Here is a 21,918-nt window from a genome sequence, read left to right as displayed (position 1 = left end):
TTTTAGTCAATGTGAACTCAACAGGCAAATTTTACAAAAATCTGACATTAACATGGATATATCTTTAAATAATCTGAAACAACTATTAGCTTTATTGAGGATTATTGTTTTTTAAGTTTTTAAAGTGCTTTGTTTGCACCAAAAGTGTTCGTCAGCAAGTTATATATGAAAGAAATAATGACTATTAGTGATTTTGAGGTAGAAGTATCTTTTGCAAAGAACAACAGCATTTCAGCAATGTTATTCCAAACCACTGTGTAACTGTTGCGGATTGTCTACGAGAGATATGTGCAAATCAATCAGAAGACATTTACCCATGTTGCTCTTCTACTATATAGTGAATAGAGATTTTAGTTTCCTACTAACAAGTTCATTTACTGTTGCTTCTACAGAAAAAAACTTTTCATAATTGAAACTATTTATAATTAACCATAAGTCAAGACAGATTAGTAGGAGTATCAGCAGAGCTGGCTCGTAAGCGTTTCTTAGTGTGTGCAAAAAAAATTGCCGCCCTTAATAATGATCAAATTTTATCAGAACGACGTATTTTATTGGCAATTTTTCATTTACTGTTGATCTTAAAATTTGCTGCCTGTGTGCTTTGCACCCTTCGCACACGCGACCAGCCGCCACTGAGTATTAGTACTATCAATTGAAATGATATTTGTCAAGAAATGGATTTTTCCGATAATGTTGAAACATTTGCTTCAAAAAGGTCTAAAAACTTGTTATTTGCAGAAATATAAAATTTGCTGCTCAGCTGAAACAGATTTATAGTTGTTTAGCCATATTTGCTCTGCTGAAACAGATTTGTTGAACAATTAGGCAAATATAATTTTACACCGGTCTTAAAACTGGGATATTCCCTCACAATTTGTGTTAATATACTCGATACGGATTGCTTTAGTTTTGGCATTCCTACTAAACCTTTATAGCTAATATAGAAGCTCTCACTAAACTTATTTTTGAATTCATTTTTATAATTTTATATTTTTCTTGCAAAACAGCAGATTACATAGCAGATTACATTGGTAAATAATCTATAGAATGCTTTTATGATTCAAATTAAGTTTGCTTTAAAACTTTCAAAAACATATTAATTATTGTGAAATATTAAAAATTTCAAGATTAAAATTAAAAGCAAATTAAAATTAAATAATAAAAAATTAAAATTAAAAGCAAATTAAAATAAGTTTAAATTAACATTGTACTTACAAAATCGTAACTATAAATTTGAGCACCTCTCCCCAATCCTCCCCTCCTCACAAATAAAGTGATGAAGACCTCCCCTGGATTTTTTTTTCTTTTATATTGTTTAGAAATAAAACATACAAAGTTTTCTCATAATTTCTATTTAATAAGAACCAATTAAGTATATAGTTAATATTTATTTTATAATCTATATAAAACAAGAAACAAAACTTGTAAAATAAATTTAGAAAAACTTTAAATTTATTAAATTTATTTAAATTTAAAGAATTATTTAAATTTAAGAAATTTAGAAGTTAAATTTTGTTGACTACCCACTTAAATGTGATTTTTTTTTCTAATTCTAAAAGTATATGTGCTTTTTTTTAGCGTGTGCTTTTTTGTTCTCTATTGCCAAAACTGAACAATGGCTAAGACGTTCGTGAGAAATGCTATTTCTCAAACATGATTTGATTAACTTTAATTTCCGGAAGAAACTTTCTAAATTAGCATTTGTGACAGGTCAATTTCATAGCAATACCGCTCCGTTTTTAAATGAAAAATCGCGCTCAATAAAACAGTATTTGATAAGCGGTATTTTTGCAATTATTGATTGAATTGGAATGTTTTTTATCAAATCGTCCAGGTATACCCAAAAAATTACAAACACAAAGCTATGTAATTCTATTGTAATAATTTAGCTGATTTAATTAGACCAAGGACGTATTAATAGACGGACGTTTAACTAATTGTTTAAAAGCACGCTAGACAGTTCGCCATTTCTGCACATTCCAGTCAATATGAGATGTAGTAAACAGGAGTCTTTTCTTCTGGTTTTTTAGTGAAATCAGCGGTTTCTTTGCAGGGCGTCGAGAAAACAATCCGGCTTCAACAGCACGTCGTCTGATTGTTCGGTCCGATACAGGCAGCTCTAATTGCTTTTGTATCTCGACTGATGATATCCAGGGATCCTTCTTGACGGATCTGACAATCATAGAATTCTCTCTAGAAGTGGTGGAACGCGGTCTTCCACCTTTGTTATCTGCTGCTAACTTCCCCGTAGAACGATATGTGAAACATTGTCTTGATACGGTCCATTTTTTCACGCAATATTTATCACAAATACTTTTTTGTGACATTCCACTTACGTAATCGCCAATAATTTTCTTTCCTAGTTCCAATCCAAGACTGTCGGGAGCCATTTTTGCACTTGAAGTCATAAAAATAAATAGTCACGCTTCTCATGGCTTACCGTGTTACATTTACCTTGTGATGATACAATAATGCTATGTGGAACACAATGTCTTGGTTGGATGTGGACTGTAGTGATGTAATGAAACACTTGTTGTATTTCACTTCCTGTTTTGATGTTCTTCAATAAAACACTTTAATAAAACTCACTTCAATAAATTGTCTTGATAATACTGACTGATTGACTTCCATATTCTGACTGAATAACTGTCTCTTATATAGTAAAATGAACCTGTGTGAACCTGTTCTGGAAGATTCTAGATGCTTCTTCTCGATGCTTCTGGAAGCTTCTGGATGCTTCTGATTGTTTCTGGATATTTCTGGATGCTACTGGATGGTTTCAGATGCTTCTTCTGGAAACTTCTGGAAGCTTCTGCATGCTTCTGGAAACTTCTGGATACTTCCTTTGATTATTAAAAATGGCACTTGTCAACGAAATTCTGCCTGTGTGCTGTCACCTGTCAGCTGATTGCTCATGTCATGGCATGCTATGACTCCAGACTCCTGAACTGTTTGCTATGGTAGTATAGTTCGTTTCGTTTTTAAGACATGTAAAATTAGGAACAATTTTTAGCATTGTTCAATGTTGGTTGCAAATGTTTTGTCCAATACTGTATATATGTATATATATATATATATATATATATATATATATATATATATATATATATATATATATATATATATATATATATATATATATATATATATACATATAAAAATGCAGTTGCATATTTTTAACTGCCCTACTAATAAGCTATATAGTTTGAGAAGGAAAGTTAAAAGAATTTAAAAAAATTATTACTATATAAAACTACGCTAAAAATTTTGGTTGTATTAAAGGGATCATTGGTGGTGAAAAATTAGAGAAAGCTAGGGGAGAGAGGGGAAATCGGCAAACACCTAAACGGGAAGGCAAAATAAAGATGCCAGCTATACAAAATTGATTATATTTATTGCTTATCATTTAGTCTAACTATTAGTCACAAACCCCCAAAAACAATTTTTATATATCTTATTATAAAATAAAAAAATTTAGGGCAAAAATATAACCATTGGTGTTCGGAATTACCCTACGTACGTGGGGTTAAGCCGAACACACCTTAGGGTAATCACAAACACTGTTGTGTAATAACGAATAAAACGCTAATTGTAATAACTATGTGCAGAAATCACAGAAAAAACCTCAGGTACGGTCACCTCCACCAGACCTTACAATTGTAACACATAATCCAGTCTTCCATGGGCAGATCATGAAACTTTTCATCGCATCTTGGTACAACAACACTCTTTTAAAATTAATATCTAATTTTTTAATTATCAAAATTTTAAAAAAACACAAACAAAAACCCGGGACGTGCTTTCACCGATTGTACACTTTTGTGCAACCAGGACCGGCATTTATGACACATGGTTCAGTCTTCTGTTGGAAGATCCTTATACTTTTCTTCGCAAATTATATGAGAAAGTTCTGTTTTTTTTTCTTTCTATGATGGTACATGATCAGCCTCTAATAGATAAAACTTTTATTTTCTTTTTTTAATTTTACCTCCTCAAGACCGAGAAGGTCACTACATACGAGGAGGCTACTTAATTGTGGTTATAACATTCTCTCAACTTTATTACTCTGTAACACGAACCTTGACGAACAAGGCCACTGCGCCTTATCAATGACACTTAAGACGTTCGAAGTTACCCCACTAAGATCGTTCGTTATTTCCCCGCGGACACAAACAAATGAAATACGATTATGAAATACAAATCTATTGAGGTTGTATCGACATACCCAAAATATAACGTGTTAAAAAACTCCTCATGTTACTATGCAACAACAAAAACAAAAGGCTTTATATCCATAGTAACTACAACAGGAATGTTTCTTAAGCAAAAAATTACATGAAACTATCAGAAAAAGTTAGGACCAATTTATTGGGAACAACGAGCGCAGCTTCACTGCACTATTGCACGTCTGGAACTGAGTATGGGACCCGCTCTCAGCAGGCAAAAAGAAATTGTCAACAGTTTTTTTCTATCATGACGTCTTGATCATGTTCGGAGTTAACCCGCGTTCACGATTATCCAACTCTCCCCTATATATGGATTTAAATAAAAAATACGAAATTTTATAAAAGTTATATATATTCAGAAGAAAAAATGTACACAGCATTTATAAAGATGTTTAAAAAAGTTGGTCATGGAGCGACATTTACACAAAAATGAATGTTTGTAAATAAAAAAGCTTTTAAGATGCTACTAAAAAACTAAACGAACAACAAAAAAATATATATATTTATCTTATAGTATTTATCTTATAAACAGGCGAGTTAAAGAAGCAAAAAAGCTATATTCAAATTATATTAATTAAATTTCTTATAAGCTTAAGTATTCGCAAAATACCCATAACTCACAAGTATTTTACTGATGACGCCGCGAAAAAAGAAAAAAAACATTTTTTAATTAAAAAAAATGACATTCTAAAATTATTTAACAACATTTTCAATGTAAAAAAATTCTAGATTATAATTATCTTTAAAACTTCTAAATAAATAAACTTTGATATATTTATGCTTACAAAAGAAAGTAAACACTTATGGGATATATTAGCAAAAATGCTAAAATATGAATTATAATAAATAGTCACTAATTTTTGGCAAACATGCTTAAAATATGCGAAATTATAAAATACTTTGATCATGTTAATTTTTATCCTTGAGATTTGTAAAACCTCTTAAGTTAAAATTGCAGTGAGTTCTTTTATTACATTTAGAAGTGCTGATGGGTATTAAATTTGATAGAATTTGGCAAATATATATAAAAATTTAAACCTGCGCCTGATGTGTTATCGACACGTTCTCACGGTTTAACTTTGTTATTTGTTGAACATTTGTTTTTTTTGTAGGTAATGCTTTGCTATTGATAGGATACGAGCTAGGTGTTTTCGTGGTTTCTTCAAGTTTATGAACAGACGTAAGTTGAACTGGGCAGTTTTTTTTTGTATGAAAAATATCTTCTATTTCTAAAGCAAACTTGCTTTTGATTGGTTCGGAAATGACATGAGTCACTTTTTTTTGTTCAGTAATGAAAGGATTCACCTCTTTTTTACTCCTTGGAGGTAGTGAACTTTGACGTTGTAAATTAAAATCACGTGCACTTCTTGTACTGTTTCGAACGTCTGGGTAAAACTGTTTCGTTTTTTCACGCATAGTAGCGGCATTATGGACGCTCCACGTTTCGTGTGATGTTTTATCAGGCAATGTTGATGGTTTATAAGGATTATGGGAACATTTATAAAGATTTGAAGTGGGTGATTTACTATTATGAAAAGGCTCGTTCCTTCCCTCTGCTTTCATTTTTTTCTTCTCTTGTATTTTTGCATTAACTAACTCTTTTTGAAATAAATCTTCTTGTAAACGCATGATATTTTTGTTGTTAAAGTCTAAGTAAGGAGACGATGCTATTGATTCAGCACTCAAGCTTAACGGGCGTGGTTTTACACAATCAATGTTGCAATGACTGTTTTTAATTCTACTTATGTCGTTTACAGTAACGCCTTCATCTTTTATCTTCTTATTCCATCTTAAAAATATATAACAAAGATAATAAAAAAGAAAATAAGAAACGAAAGTGAAATACCAGGATAAATTATTTATATAAAAAACGTCAAAATACTTCAGCAGGACGCCGATTCCTTTTAAAAAGCCTTTCCGCTTCTTTTCGTCTACAAAAAAAAGCGATCTTTCGGGGGCAGATTTCTTGCGAGCAGGAACTTTTAACACTGGTGAAAAAAATTCATCTGAACAGTTTAACGCCTCTTGTAAGCTATTGTTTAACGCCATATTTCGATTTCTAAAACGAAGGCTTTTATTTTTTAATTCTTCATAAACTATAAGAAAATTACACACAAAAACAACTACCAGTATGTTATTACCCTTTTTTTCATTATTTTCGTAAATTTGTTATTATTTAAAAAAATTGGTTATGATTTGACTTTTAAAAATTATTATAGTTAGTGGATTATATCATGAAAAAAAACTTTGCTTAAAAGTTATTTGACGTTTAGTTAATTTAAATTAAAGTTAATTTTAAATCTTTAGCTAAATGTTTAATTTAATAATAAATACCTGACATCGTTACCATCAATAAGGCATGAGTAAGGACGTGTTTTTATATTTCGATTTGATTTCGGTGGGTGCATTTTAGAAAATTTTAAGTATCTGTTATTGGAATTATCGATCTTATGATCCCTAAAATAATCATTTTGAATGTCATCAAATATTTAAATTCATTTTTTAGTTTATTTTGTTTTCATTTAGTAAGGATCAACATTATTCAATGTTACTATTAAATATGAGTATTTAATATATTGTTATTACTGTAGTTATTATTATTAATATTATTATTTTTATTATTATTATTACTGTTATTACTATTATTGTCATTTATTATTATTATTATTATTGTTATTATTATTATTATTATTATTATTATTAACATTATTATTGTTGTTAATGCTGTTGTTACTGTTATTATCATTATTCTTAGTTTTATGATGAGTGCTGTAAAGTACAGTTATTGGACACTTAAGGTATTACTCAACTTTATGTGGGTCTTTCATACATAATAAATAAAAAATGCTTTAAAATTCAATGACAAATTTAATAATAATTTTTTATTATTTTAACAATTGTGTTTATTTTATAATCTCGCCGTTTTACAAACAAAATTATTTTAACGAAAAACACACTGAAAAGTATAGTTACTGGACACATGAACGATTAGAACCATGGATTACGATTACAACCATGGATTATATTTTTAAAACTATACTTTGTACATATTTCCAAATGAAATATTATTATACTTACATTTTAAAAAGTTCAACTAGCTTTAAAGAAAATTCGCTATTTTTATGCATACACAGTACAGCACAACAAAACACGTTGCAGAGTTAGCCAGTAAAGAAAGAATTATATGCATGACAAAATTGTTTACAGAAATATCTATGACAATATTGTACAAGTTTTTTCAAATTTATTCTTATTTTTGAAACATAAGTTTTGTAGTGTCCAATAACTGTCCCTGTTGAATAACTGTATTGTTTACACTATAATAGAGTCAATTTAATAGGCCGGGTGAATAAAAAAGAGCAATTGCTTTTACTCAGTATTTGGTCAGTTTTATGTAAATAAAAACTTTAGCAATATTGCTCAAACTTTTATTCACGTAAAGCTGAACAATTACTCAGCGTTTTTGGAGTAAATTGTTGAGCTTTACGTGAATAAAAATTTGAGGGAGTTTGCCAATATCTTATTTAAGAAATCATCACAACTCATTAATATTCTTTCAAATAAACTCCAATTGTTCAATAACCATTTGTAAATTTTAGACTTTAGTTTAAGGTTTGTTCTTTAACAACTTCATTGCAAAGAATTCCAGGCTGGTGTGTAATTTAAGACAAATTGTTAACTGTTTACAATTTTTTACAAGATGTAAAAATTGTAGTCAATAAGTCTTTTAGTGCATGGCCTTTATTGATACTTTGAAATTAATAACTTAAAGTAAAAAATTACTAGTTTTATTAAATAACAATAATTCTTAATTAATGATATCCTAATTGTAAATAAACTGTCTAAACAACTGCATAAAATGTATTTATTAAGAAAAAGAAGTAACTTTCATAATTCCAATTATGAAAGTTGAAGACCGCAAGATATTCAGGATACAAACCAACTCTTTTAATACTTGTCACCAGAAAGTTGTAAAGCACTTTTTATCAGGAGTCTTGTTTTCACCAAAAATTTGTTAAATACCTGAAAGTTGTGAGGTATTTTTTAATCAGGATTCATGTTTTCAGCAAAAGTTTGTTAATTTGTTAAAAAGATACTTTTCTATATACCACTATAATCCATTACTTAAAATTACAATGTTGACAAAAAATTATAAAGCAATTTAAGTAATATAAACTAAAAAAAAATTAAAAACAAACACGGTAAAATAAGGATTAAGTTTTCTTGATAACATCAAGTAAAAAAAAGAACATGAAAATCAGAACAAAAAATTAGAAACTACTAGAAATTTTCTCCAATGAAATGCTAATACTAAAAAAAATGAACTAATATTTTTATGCATTTTCCTTCTTGTAGGTAAGAGTCTATCATCACAGCTATGAAACCTTACCTGCTCCAAACTATATTATAAACTTATTGCAATAGCAAAATTTACAATGTGACAAATAAAAAAAGTTAAATAGATGTTTGCAAATGCATTACAAACTGAGAAAATAATAATTCAAAGCCTAAAATAGTTATTGCTATAGAGCATTTTTGTTTAAGATGTTTTTCAAAATATGTTCTTTACAATAATTCAAACAATACAAAATTAAGTAAACCTTACATCATTTTGTTACCATTGACTGCAAGGTGATTAGCAGTGTAAGATATATCGTTTGGGGAGCTTTGATTGTTGTTTTTTTCAAACATGTTCACTAAAAACAAAATAACATTTATTTAGTGATATAAACTAAGCAATATATATAATTCGTGATTCAAGAATGCAGGAAATATAAATTGTGTTTTTTGTAACTTTAACTTAAGTATAACAGAAGTATCTTACAGATGTGCAAGTTAAAATTCTAAAAATGACAGTAAGTTGAATTATAAACTAAATGACAGCTGAATTAAACAAAACTTAAAAAAGACAAAAGAAAAATGATCAAAGAAAAATCCATTACAAGTGCTTGTTAAAATTGACTTCCATCTCTATATTCCCTTTTGCTTGATATAATTTTTTTTTGTGAACTCATAATGACAATTGGCAAGGAGGATTTTTATGTTTCATATTTTTTAAGTCTATATTTTACTTGATAATTACATATACATAAGGTTATACTTTGAACATTGAGCCCTCTAGGTTCTTTCCATACCTTATAGATATAATATATTTATAAGGTAAGGGATATTATAACATGTACAAAAATATCTTGTATATAAAACTACCAGTTTTATTGACACTTACATCTGGTTGGTCACACATAATTTATTTATTAACAGAAAAACTTTAACTAAAATTTAATAAAAAATATCCTTCATAGAACATTTATAAATTTATTTATTTCTACATATGTATAAAAATTGACTTACATTCGTAATCAATAAACTGATCATTTTTGTGTGTCTGTCTGTCTAAATATAAAATCAAATAAAAAAAATCAAATCATTACAGAATCAGAGTATAACAAGTAAATATAAATAAAATTAAAATTGATCAGACTAACAATTGAACAATGTTTTTTGTATCTTTGATTGTTTTTTTTTCTTTTATAAAAATATCAATGCTGAGACTACATATATGTTTTTAAAAAAAACAACTAAATAGCTCTAGTGTTGAAAATATTGACAAAGATTTTTTCTTATATTTTGCAAAGTTTAAAACGTGAAATGACAATATTTAAACAGAGCTTTACTATAAATGTTATAAAGACACATTTAAGTTCCTATATAATAGTTTTCTGTAACGATAAAGTGTATTTATTTGGCTGAAACATAAGCTTCAGCACATTCTACTACTTTTTTTCTTTTCATCTAAAGCATTCTTCATACTCTTCATCTAAAGCATTCTTCTCAAAGCTTTTCAGAAGATCTGATACAAATGCTCATCTTTCAAAAATTCATGCATTTGTAGACAATTTAAATATAATAATAACAAAATAAACTCTTTATTTCAAAATAAACTCTTTTATTTCAGTCTTACTCAAACTTGGGAATTTCTCTTTGAGGTACATGAAAAAATTCTTTACACACTTTTGAAGGATTTCAATATAATGAATGCTAAACAGAAATTATCCAGGTCATATTTTAAAAATCAAAAATGTTCTCTTTTATATATCCTGAAAAAGTCAGGATAATATTTGTAAGAAAAATCTGGAAAAAATCTGGAAATATAAATGCATTTCGTGTAACTAAGAATATCTCATGGGTTTGAAAAGAAATTCATCATTTGTATGTGCGTACACATAATATAAGCATTATTTGGTAAAGACAAATGTTTAAATATTTTAATTTTTCAATATCGGAAATTAGTGGCATAGTGCAATAAATGTTACAATCAAAGCTGTGACTAGGCTCCCCCAAATCCCCTAATTGTAGGGTGTGTGTGAAGAACCTTTAGGGAGCCCTTTTGAAAATTTAGAGACACTTTTGCAAATTTGAGAAGCTTTTTTTGTGATACCTTGTGGAGAAATTTTAAGATTTTGGAGCTCTAATGGCAGGTTTTTTTAGGGGGTGACGGCCTTCGATTCACTAGCCACTGCACTGGTTACAGTAATAAAACCTTGAGGTGCAACTGACAAGGTTGTGGGTTCAAAACCTCATAGAGAAACTCTTTTTTTTAACTTTTTTTTTTATAGGTTTTATTTCGAAGTAGTTTTTTTTTTTTTTTAACTATTATTGTTGTTTATCTTTTTTTTTTTCCAAGTCCCATAGAAAAAGTGCATAAATGCGTACATAAATCAATTGTTATAGCCATAGGGGCAGTGGAGTAATCATACATTGACTGATGTAAATAAGGATAGACGCAGTGGAGTGATCACAGTACATCAACTGAGAGTTTAGGTTTTGGCAGGCATTTTTTTTTACAAAAGAAAAGTATTTCAATACTCATTTAAATTGGGTTTATAAATTAATTTATATAAAAATATTAATAAATTACACTAGATTTTTAGGCAAAATAATCAAAAAATTTATAATAAATATACAGGCACAAATAAAAAAAAAATACTTGTACATGTGTACAAATAATGCTTAACATAACTAAATATAGCATAGATTTATTGATCAAAGATACTTTTACTGTTTTAATTATTTTATGACAAGTTACAAAAAAAAATATTTTCAGCTTGTATTTCCAGAAAAAATAAAAAGTTGTCTTACTTTTAAATAACACATGCACACACATCAATTAAAAAAAAAAGTACACAAATTACCTATAAAATTGGCATTGAAGTCCATTTCTAACATGCGTGATGCTATAGAAACAAAAAAATTATCATGCAATAATCTATTTTTAATGATAAACAATTTAATTTTTTTATTTTAATAAAGTTTTAGTTATTTAAGTGTACGAAACTCTTACAATTCAATTCAGTCATTAAATTAAGAACAAAAATAATATGCACTGTTAAACACCATTCAATTCACAAATAAAAATTGATTAAAAAAGTTATTCCAACCATGTGCTCTTTTTTATTTTTACTTATCATTGCGACAAAAAAGTTGCTGAAACACAAACTAAATTAATTGTTTAGCGCTGGATTAATGAAGTAGCCATAATAAATAGCCTCTATAAAGAAATTTTAACAACTCCTATGAAAAAGATGTATTAAATTCAATGGAGAAGATTTAAAAACTTCTATAGAGAAGATGTAATAAAAAAGTAAATTTGTTAAACTTGTTACCTCTTTGTAAGCTTGTTACATCTACGTAAATCTTGTTATTGATTTGAAAAATTTTTTAAATCAATAACAAGAACAAGAAATAAATAGCAAGAACAAAGCCAAGGACATATAGAGGAGCAATCCATAGCTATTGACCTAATAGCTAATTACTAACATTTTAATTATATGTACATGATTGAGTCTACAATTAGTCAAGAAACAATAACTTAACAAACCAAGATGTAAACAGTAGTTACATCTGTTTATAACTTGTTGTATTATGTAAAAACAGATTGAATATATGATGCTAAACATGAGGAAATATATGTAAAAGCCAATGAAACAGAAATGCAGTACATATTACTACATTTTTTTTTTGTAATTCATATCCTTAAGGCTAAGAGAGCCAATAAAGTCAAGGAAGCTGCTTTGTTGTAATAACCCTCTCTCAACTTTTTAATTCTGAAACATAAACCATGACAAACAAGGCTGCTGCACGGACAAACAAGTTGAGTGCGGTACCAAGGATGTGGTGGGGATCAAACTTGAAACTTCTCACTTATGAAGCAAGTACATTATCATTACACCACTACTGCACTACACCACTACCGCATGATATTAGCTAAAGGGTTGAGAAAAGGTTGTAGCAACAATTAAAAAAAAATTAAGAGTTGCCCCTCCTTGGCTATCATAGTCCCCTCAACCTAAAGAGTTGCCCCTCCTTGGCTGTAGTAGGCCCCTCAACCTAATAAAGAAAAGTTTATTATCTAAATTAAGAAAGAATAATATATTTCAAATGTTCTTTTAAATCATTTTATTTTATTGGAACAAAGCTTATTTCAAACATAGTGATGTTAAGACAATTTGTCAATTTATTTCTATGAGATTAAATATAATAAAAAATATTTATACCTCTAAGTTCTTCCATACTTTTAAATTTCTTTAATTTGTTATATAGCTCACTCTTAGTTGCATCAATATGTGCACGCCCTTTTCTTTCTGACATAGAGGATCTTCCAAACGCATGACGTGAAAATGGAATTTTATCAGGTCCTACCATAAAGGATTCTAATGAAGACTGTGAAACAATGGACATTCTAGCAGAATCCAACTTGTCGATATTTGACTGGCTACTACTCATAAGTTTAGTTCTTGCAAGTGGTTTAAATGCATTTATTTTTGCTTCTTGCTTTTGAAATTCTTCAAATGGTACAGCAAAAATTGGACCAGGTGTCATTTTGAATTTTATTTTGTCCTTATCTATAGTTTTATTTGAAAGCTTACGACTCACAGCTTCTTCATAAGATGGGGGCATTTCATAATTCGCTAATTGTTTTTTAGGAACTTCTTTAACAGGAGTTTTATCAACACAAGCTTTAGATTGTACTTCAGCAGTAGAACCACCATCAAACTGTTTGTTTTCGTCAGATAAAATTAATGGACAGGCTTTAAAGTATGATTTATTTCTAACAGGATTGTGCCCAGATAATTTCTGACTTTTTTCTTCAATTAAAAAATCTAAAAAATTATTTTTCAAAATATTTTAATAAAAAATAGTGCAGAGGATGAAGCAATAAGTTAGTTGCAAATATACAAGTATCATTTTATACAATGCTTATAATTATACTGAATATATCTCTAAAAACTAAAATTTAATAAATTACCACTGTCACCATGGTCAACAAGATCTGTTGTAACTTTCATACTATCATTATTTGGGCTGCTGGATAGAATATGATCATCCTTATTGGGCATGTAATTAGTTCTTGATGGACGACTAATAACAATTTGAATAAAATCTTTTTGTAATGACTCTTCCAAAGCTATACGAATCGAAGCCATAGCTTCATCATTTAACATTCCAATTAATATAGTCTCATTAATACTAATAAGTTTATCCTTAGCCATCAATCTTCCATCCTACAGAAAAAAATTAATAACTAACTACCTATATTCATTATTTATTTAAATGTTTCATTTTACTTTTTATTTAACTAGTTAAAAAAAAATTAAATAAAAAAAATCATAACTATTAGTTAACCTTTGCGGCTGCGCCACCTTTCAAAACTGATTGGATGTATATGCCAAGATCTTCTTTAGTAACTTCATTTACTTTTGCTTTTAGGCTTATGCCTAATCCGGCCGAGCCTTGATTATTAAGAGGTATGGTGAGCTTAAATATCTCTTCAGATAAAGGATATTTCACTATATCTGGTGGATTATTTGTTTTAATGCTTTCCTCTGGGAGACACTATAGAATAATAAAACTAAATTAAACAAAATAATTATCATGTACCTATAAAATTGTAAAAAGTAGTTGAGTGTTTTCTTGTTACTATTTTTTTTTTTTTTAATTAAAGGTCTTAAAAAATTGGGTTTATTTTTACAGACATTGAAAAACTATTGAGACAAATATTGACCTTTGTCTCAATTGTTTTTGACGAATGTCTGACTCAAGAAAAACATTATGTAAGATCTATTATTTTAATCTATTAAATAATATTAACCTATCTAACTATATTATAACCTCTTTATTTCAATGATTCTTATGTTCTAGTTATTTTTTCTCTTTAAAGTTCACAATATTTTAAACATTTCTAAACATTAGACAACATAGTTCATCTAAAGAAAACATCAGAGTCCAGGTAAAAAATTTGACTACAAAGTTTACTAATAGAAACAAACTAACCTTGGAGTTTTCAAAATGGATATCTTCTTGAAAAGATTTTTTCCTTGCAAGTTGTAGAGTTAACACTCCCTCTGATTCTCGAAGTATCTTAACAACATCCGATTGACTTTTATCGTACAATGAAACATCATTAACCTAAAGTCAAGAGGAAAAAGGATGAAAGAAAAAAAAAATTATTATACACATATTTTAAAGTTGAATATACATGTTTCCAAACATGCGTGGTCCAGATGGTTTTCCATATTAGCCAAATTCATTAGACGCGGTCCGCACACTTATGATTACGATGTAGGGAAAAAAATAATAATGGTAGCTTTTCAGTTTGATAAAGTATCAACAAGTGTTACACATCTTAATATTTATACTTTTTCTGGCTAAATTTTTAAAACGCTTTAATTGTATTGTGCTTTTGCTTTATGCTTTATAAAAATTTTAAATCAAAAGATTCGAATGGTCTGCTCAAATACTATCGTTTACCAAGATCAGAAAGTGTACAAAAAAACCTATATGAAGTTGTTTAAAACAAGTTTATAAATAGAGAGATTTAATACAAATAATTTGCCAGAAATACAAAGAATTTGCCAGACATTATTTCAGTTAAATAATAAGAAAGAAGATGCAAAAAAAACTGACTAGCTAAAATAAAACTTGAATCAATCATAAAAACAAAGTGATATGAAAAAACAAAAATAAAATTCAGCAGAGAGAAAATTATTGTTATAAAAATTATAAAAGGAACCCTTTATATATACAAATTCAAAAATCAAATTTTCAAAATGTTAAAATTGCTTTTATCTCGAAAAAATTACAATGGCAAAAAACTTTAAGTTTTTTATAAATTTTCTTAATGATTTTAACATAACAAAACTAGATTGTCAAATTTGACTTTTAACATAACAAAATTAGATAGCAAAACTTGATTTCAAGATAATTTCATTTTTTCATTTTCTTTTAATCATATATTGAATTTACTGTTTCTTCAACAATTACTAATAAGGTATTAATTTGTTTAATTTAAAAATGTTTGATGTATTGCATCTGTACACTCAATCTGTAGCTGGCATTGAACATAAAATTGAAGAAAATTTTCTACTTGTTTTTCATGGCCCAACACAATTAACACAATCTTGAGTTTTCTAGTCTAACAAACTTCTTGATAGATCTAATTTATCAGGGCTACAACCATATTTATTGTTGATTAGGCTAATAAAGTATAGGTATTTTTCAACTTTTGCTTTAGAAAGTTTTCAAATAATTTACCTTTTTGAATATTTTCTAAATGGCTTAGGCCTGGTGTAAAAAACATTCTAAAAAACATTCTAATACAACATAACTTTAAAAGTTTTCCAAAAAAACCAAGTAAATTAGATAGTCAAGCAGCTGTAACTTTATGTTTTCTGTAATCATGCTACTTTTTTGTATTTTTTTCTATGCTTATGTAATGAATACCATATCATTTTGGAGCCATGCGGTTACTAAGGTCAATATTTACAATACCAGTATTAAAAAGTTATCTATTAATGAGAAATATGCTATGCCTTTTAAACCATCATATGTTCTTTGTACATCAGTATTTTCAGTCTTATTTTGAATGATATTAGCGACAATTTTGGTATTATTTTTAAAAGTGTTAGAAAAAGTTTTTTCAAGTATTATTATAATTTGAATCTTTCGTGAGTTTATTAATATAGAAGTCAATATTTTCAATTTTAGTGTTATCTATATGAAGTATAATTGGATCAAATAATGAGGTATTAAAACAAATATAATCTGATAAAACAAAGGCAGTTCTTTGTGAGCATTTATAACATAAATGTTGACAGACAAATGATTCCCTTTCAAATTTCAATTTCATTTGTACAAAATAAACACATTAAAACTAAACAGCCATTTCTTAAAAGTGTTATTTCAATTTTTAAACAATGATACATCTGTTTAAAAATAGTTTAGTTCTGGATATGCTGATATAGCAATTGTCATTTTTTTTATTTAGGACTCAGTTAATTTAAAAAAATGATTACACTTTGTAACTGTTCTGTGCAAGAAAAAGCCTAAATCTTTTCTTTTATAGTTTTCATTGTATTTAGTATTTTAATATTATTGTGTTTTAAAAAACACAAAAGTGAAAATAAAGCCAGTACACAACCTACTAGAACTAACAGGACAACTTCAATGTTCTATTTTAGGAATAAATCAATCAAAAAGTAAAACAACTGATCTCAAATAGTCAATATATTATTTTATACTCATAGATTTAATGCATTAACTCATAGATTTAATGCATAACATTTAACCAGGTAACTATTTTATTTTGCAACTTTGTAGCATTTCTTATGTTTTATCAGGAAGACGCAGTTCCCTTCCTTTTTATGGTCACAATATCTGTAAACGATATCTTCACTAATTTTCTTATCGTAAAATATCTTGTTTGATGACCATTCAGCTGTAATTTTCGGTATTTTAAGAGATACTTCATTAAAAATACATGTTTGCTATTCAATAACAATATTCAATAGCCTATTAGGCTTCCTTTTTTTCTTTTAGCTTTAAAAAACGTAAATACATTTGCATTTTCTTTTGCAATTCCTCGAAAGTATCTTTTTAATCATTTAGGTTTTTAATCATGATGAATTAAGAACTAATAGTAGCAGCGACAGTATTGTTTAGTTGATTTTTTTTAATAACAAAGTAACCATCTTTACTTTTTTCCCTACATCGAATTAATTTCGAGACCAGGCCTCTGAAATGAATTTGGCTAATGGCATTTTTTTATTAAAATATGATATTATAAAAGAGTTAAAGCAACTTTTAACAGCAGAACGCCCTTCCTCAAATTAATTTGTTTTGCATATTAGAACTAAGTATTTTATTGTGATATTACCACAAGATCGATTACCATCCAAGGCCTACAGGCTATTCTTACCCACAGTTAAATTAGGGATTTTAAATTAGAGTTTTCTTTTAGCTAGATAAGTTCCCTTTGCCCCCAGCTAAGGAGCCTCACATGTAGGCCTGTAAATCAAGTCGAACGAGCCAAGCTTGCCAGGGCACGGTTTAGCTCATTTACATATTAAGAGTGTTCAGGCTCGGCTCGAGCTCGTTTCGAACATGAGATTCTTTGTTCGAGCTCGGCTTGTTAAGGATTAATATTGTTTGGGCTCGGCTCGTTTAACATGTTGCTCGAGCTCGACCAGTTTAAAACTCGAAATAATTATTGTAACCTGTTAGTTTAAAGCTCGTTTAGTAAAAAAAAATTGTTTGTTAAAGGCTCGTCTCTAAATAATTTTTATTATATATTAATATATACAATATCACAATTTTATTTATTACAAATACATTATTATAATATAAATAAATATATACATATATATATATATATATATATTCGAGCTTTAATCGAGCCTATATGAACAAGCCTACGATGTTCAAGCCCGGCTCGTTTACCATTCAAGCCGAAGATGAACGAGCTCTTGTCAAGCCGATCACCGAGCCGTTCACGAACACAAGCCCGGATTTACAGCCCTACTCACATGCCCCATTAAAAGATCAATTTAATGTCATGACCAAGACATTAAATAATATATTCAGTCAATTATAAACATTAATTCAGTATTTATTTATATTATTCGATAAACATTTCACATTACAAGAAAATACATAACCACACAAAATTACCTTTATTAGCTCATCTCCAGCTCTCAATCTGCCATCATTTATTGCAGCTCCTTTATTCAATATATTTTTTATAAAAAACTCTCTAGTGTTACTTGTTAAAACATCTTTACTGGTGATGGTGAATCCCAGACCATCTTTTCCTAAATTAAAATATTAACTTTAATAAAATCTAAAAAGTCACTTACATTTTATATCACAAAATTCTTGAATAGAGTTTTCTACATAAAAAAATGCAAATAAAGATGGCTCAAGAGGTTTTTCAGACCTTCACACCATTAAGATACTTCTATTGTATCAATTTAGAAATAGGTGTTAGCCAGATATATTTTTTACCACATTTTTGTGAATATTTGATGTTATTGTTGTATTGAATATTTATTGTTATTGTTCAAAATATTGGGAACTTTTAATAAAATTGTCCAACTACTTAAAAAGAAAAAGTCATTGAAATTTGAAAACTTTCAACCCATTAGGTATTACCCAGTATACACTGTGCTATTGGGTTGCCTAAAACCCTGAAAATATATACATCACATTTTTTAGATATAAAAACTAAGATATACATTTATCAACAAAATATGATATACATATATCAAATCATACCCTTTGTAAGACTAACAACAAAGTTATGTTTATTAGATATTTTTTCTTCTTCTTTTGAATCGGCTAAAACAAAACAAAAATAAGGAATTAATTTTTTTTACAACTATAACAGAGAAAATATTAGAAATAAAAAAGTGTGTGTTGGATAAAATGAATAGTAAATGGTATAGTTAATAAGATATTCATATAGTATATGAATATCTTATTAAAAAAACTGTTTTTACCATTATGCCTTCTCAGAATTTTCTCAGATTTAAAAAGAAAGAAGAAGAGGAGTTTAAAGGCTTTGAAAACGAAAAAACAATTGAGAGAAAATTTACTAATTTTGAAAAACTTTGTTAAATTTTTTTTTAATATTTACTAAATTTTTTTTCAATGTTAATTTAAAAAAAATAACATCTTGAGACTCTTGACAATTTGATGAGTAACAAATGCTACATTATTAAAAAGTTCTTTGTCAACCACAAAAAACAAATTAAATCATGATTAAAATAATTATTGGAGACCAAATTATAATTGAAACTAAAATGAACCTTGTAAAAATACAAAATTTAAACATAAATGTTAAAAACCCCTAATATAAACATACAAACATGCTTTTGAAAACTTCAAAAGTGTTTACAAACATAAACTTTTAAAAACAAGCATTTTGAAACTATTGTTCCAGAAAATATATTAGTTCAAAAATCAACTGGTAAAAATTCAAATTTCAAATTATTTGAATATGATACAAACCATTTTAAAGTGCAAATGATGAGTCAGGAATTTTAAGAACCATATATTTTTTTCAAACAACCTTCATGCTTTAATTTTTTTTTTTTTTTTTTTTTCTTACAACTTAACATTGTAATAGTAAAGTGTTGAATTTACATATAATAAAGAAATATTGAATGAAATGTTAAATAAAATGTTGAAATTATATTTAAATAAAAAATAAATCAAACTATGACTTACCTTCAATGGCAGCTTCTTTTGGTTGACTTTCTACAGATGATACTGAAACCTTTGGAGCTTCTTTGCTCTGTTTTAAAAGTTCTTTAGAATTTTCAGAGTTTATTAATACTAAATGAGGTACTTCAATTTGATCTTTGAGAAAATGATGTGAACGAGTCCGTTTAAGACGAATAACTTCTGATTTCAATGCTTCGTTAAACATCTCTTTTGCTTTTGCATTGGAAAAACCTGTTAAAACCATGCCATTTACTTCAGTTATTCTGTCAGCAGTTTGCAACTCCCCTATTCTATCGACATAACTTCCTTCAACAACATTTTGTACAACCAAACCAATTTCACGTCCGTCTGAAGTTGTATATGGTTGTATGTCAACGCATTTTAGAGCATAGTGATCAAGTAAAATTTCTTGGTCAAACGATGATTCTGAGTCATTATCTTTGATATTTTGGTCAACTTTATCCTGCCACGTAACCAATAATAATAAAGAAAAATCTTTTATTTTGTAACTGAGAACATTAAACAAAATATACTTATATTTTAACTTGACTCTTTTGCTTATTATCTTTTAACTTTTTATATTACAACTATTAAAAAAGTTATTATTAAAATGCTAATTTATCCATTTAAAACAAACTTCTTTTATACAAAAAAAGTTTAAATCATTTTCTTGTCATTAGAATTGCTATAGTTCAGTGAATTATTATTGGTTTATCTGACATAATTATCTAAAGTTAAACTTTACTCACAGCATACATATCTCCACCACCAAACTTGTCTTGTTGATCTATCCATGTATACAACATAGGATGATTTGTAGACAAAGACTTGCGATTTATGTCTCGACTAAATGTGGGTTGCAATTGTCGCTTTGATAGTTCTGGACTAGAAACTGATGAACCTGAAGAAATGGAGGACCTAGATGAAGCATTCTTATTTTTATTGAAATTTTTATTAATTCCCCGGGGAGGCTTAGAAGAAGAGTTCAAGGAATTATGTGTACTAGTAGGATTTGAAGCATCAGCAGCTACACCCGAATCGTTATCAGATAATGCTGCTGATATACAACTGTCTTGTTCTGGTTTCATAGCAGCATAAATATTACAAGATTGCAAGGAGCTATCAATGACTTCATCATATACTGCAATAAGCTAAATATAAATGTCATAATTAAGAAAAGAAAGAAAATAAAAAGATAAGAAAAACTATTAGAAAAAAACAACATAAAAAGTCACACAAAGATATAAACTTGTATAACAGATTGTAATACAGGTATTCAACAATAAATAACAAAACTTTCTAAAAAACATATAAATCACTCACAGAATTCAACTTTTTAGCATAATTTTTAGAAAAAATGTGGGTGTTGAAATCTTTTAAAAATAAACTTTGATCATAAGAAGTGTTATAAAATAAGCTAGCTGAATGCTGTATTTGTATTTTTTTGTTGACATCCAAATTAAAAACTGTTGTGAAAACTTGCTTAAACATAATTTGTGCATCTGTTGCTACTATTATGAACATTGCAAAGAAATCTTCTAGTACTATATACAATTTATACTGTAAAGTTTTAAACTTCCATTGTAATTTTAATTTTATCAATGAATAAAAAATGTTTACATGGTCTTAAAGCAAAAGTTTATTTACTTAATGGTTTCATTGATGCTATTTAAAAACAGTAAACAAACACTCTAATAACAAAGTTTAATCTTAGTAAAAACTTATAATCAGCAATAATTTTGCTTATTGAAACAGCAGTATCAAACACACAATTACATACAAAACTAATTGGAGTTAAAATTACACAATATTATCTTTTATTTCAGAGATTAGAGGATCTAAAAATAATTATTTTTTAAAACTTTAATAAAACAAGATTTTAACTTCAAAATGAATTCTGAAGCTCGATTCTTGAAAGAAAGTTAATAGTAAAAAAAATCAATTTTTTATGTTAAAAGTTTTATAAAAAAAAAAAAAAAAAAAAAAAAAAATTAAAAAACAATATTATTTATAATTTTAGTACCATATATTTTAATAAAAATTAAAATCCTCAAATCTCTCAAAACTTCAGAGGTTTCAAATAAAAAATTAAAAATTTCAATATGCTAACTAGTTTTCTAAAAATTATGTG

At 27.8% G+C, this 21,918-nt stretch overlaps 1 protein-coding gene across 6 annotated transcripts in view; it reads right to left on the bottom strand.

Moving 5' to 3' along the window:
• Window positions 1-4,560: 4,560 nt before the first annotated feature.
• Window positions 4,561-21,918, bottom strand: part of LOC100212317 (partitioning defective 3 homolog) — a 22,084-nt gene continuing 4,726 nt past the window's right edge. For 2 of the 6 annotated variants that reach the window (XM_065811100.1, XM_065811099.1), the window contains exons 5-18: window positions 20,537-20,938; window positions 19,791-20,250; window positions 18,837-18,899; window positions 18,234-18,373; window positions 14,559-14,693; window positions 13,911-14,120; window positions 13,534-13,789; window positions 12,782-13,387; window positions 11,420-11,461; window positions 9,579-9,620; window positions 8,833-8,923; window positions 6,561-6,683; window positions 6,109-6,285; window positions 4,561-6,015 (exon numbers count right to left, since the gene is read on the bottom strand). In XM_065811100.1, coding sequence (XP_065667172.1) covers window positions 5,259-6,015; window positions 6,109-6,285; window positions 6,561-6,683; window positions 8,833-8,923; window positions 9,579-9,620; window positions 11,420-11,461; window positions 12,782-13,387; window positions 13,534-13,789; window positions 13,911-14,120; window positions 14,559-14,693; window positions 18,234-18,373; window positions 18,837-18,899; window positions 19,791-20,250; window positions 20,537-20,938 — 3,504 coding nt within the window. In that variant the 3' untranslated portion in view covers window positions 4,561-5,258. Of the gene's footprint in view, window positions 6,016-6,108; window positions 6,286-6,560; window positions 6,684-8,832; window positions 8,924-9,578; window positions 9,621-11,419; window positions 11,462-12,781; window positions 13,388-13,533; window positions 13,790-13,910; window positions 14,121-14,558; window positions 14,694-18,233; window positions 18,374-18,836; window positions 18,900-19,790; window positions 20,251-20,536; window positions 20,939-21,110; window positions 21,568-21,918 lie in introns of those variants that run through there. The other 4 variants (XM_065811103.1, XM_065811102.1, XM_065811101.1 and 1 more) reach the window with 3 other exon arrangements.

Source organism: Hydra vulgaris, chromosome 11, assembly GCF_038396675.1.
Source record: "Hydra vulgaris chromosome 11, alternate assembly HydraT2T_AEP".
Taxonomy (NCBI): Eukaryota; Metazoa; Cnidaria; class Hydrozoa; order Anthoathecata; family Hydridae; genus Hydra; species Hydra vulgaris.
This window is presented reverse-complemented; position numbering and strand designations above follow the sequence as displayed.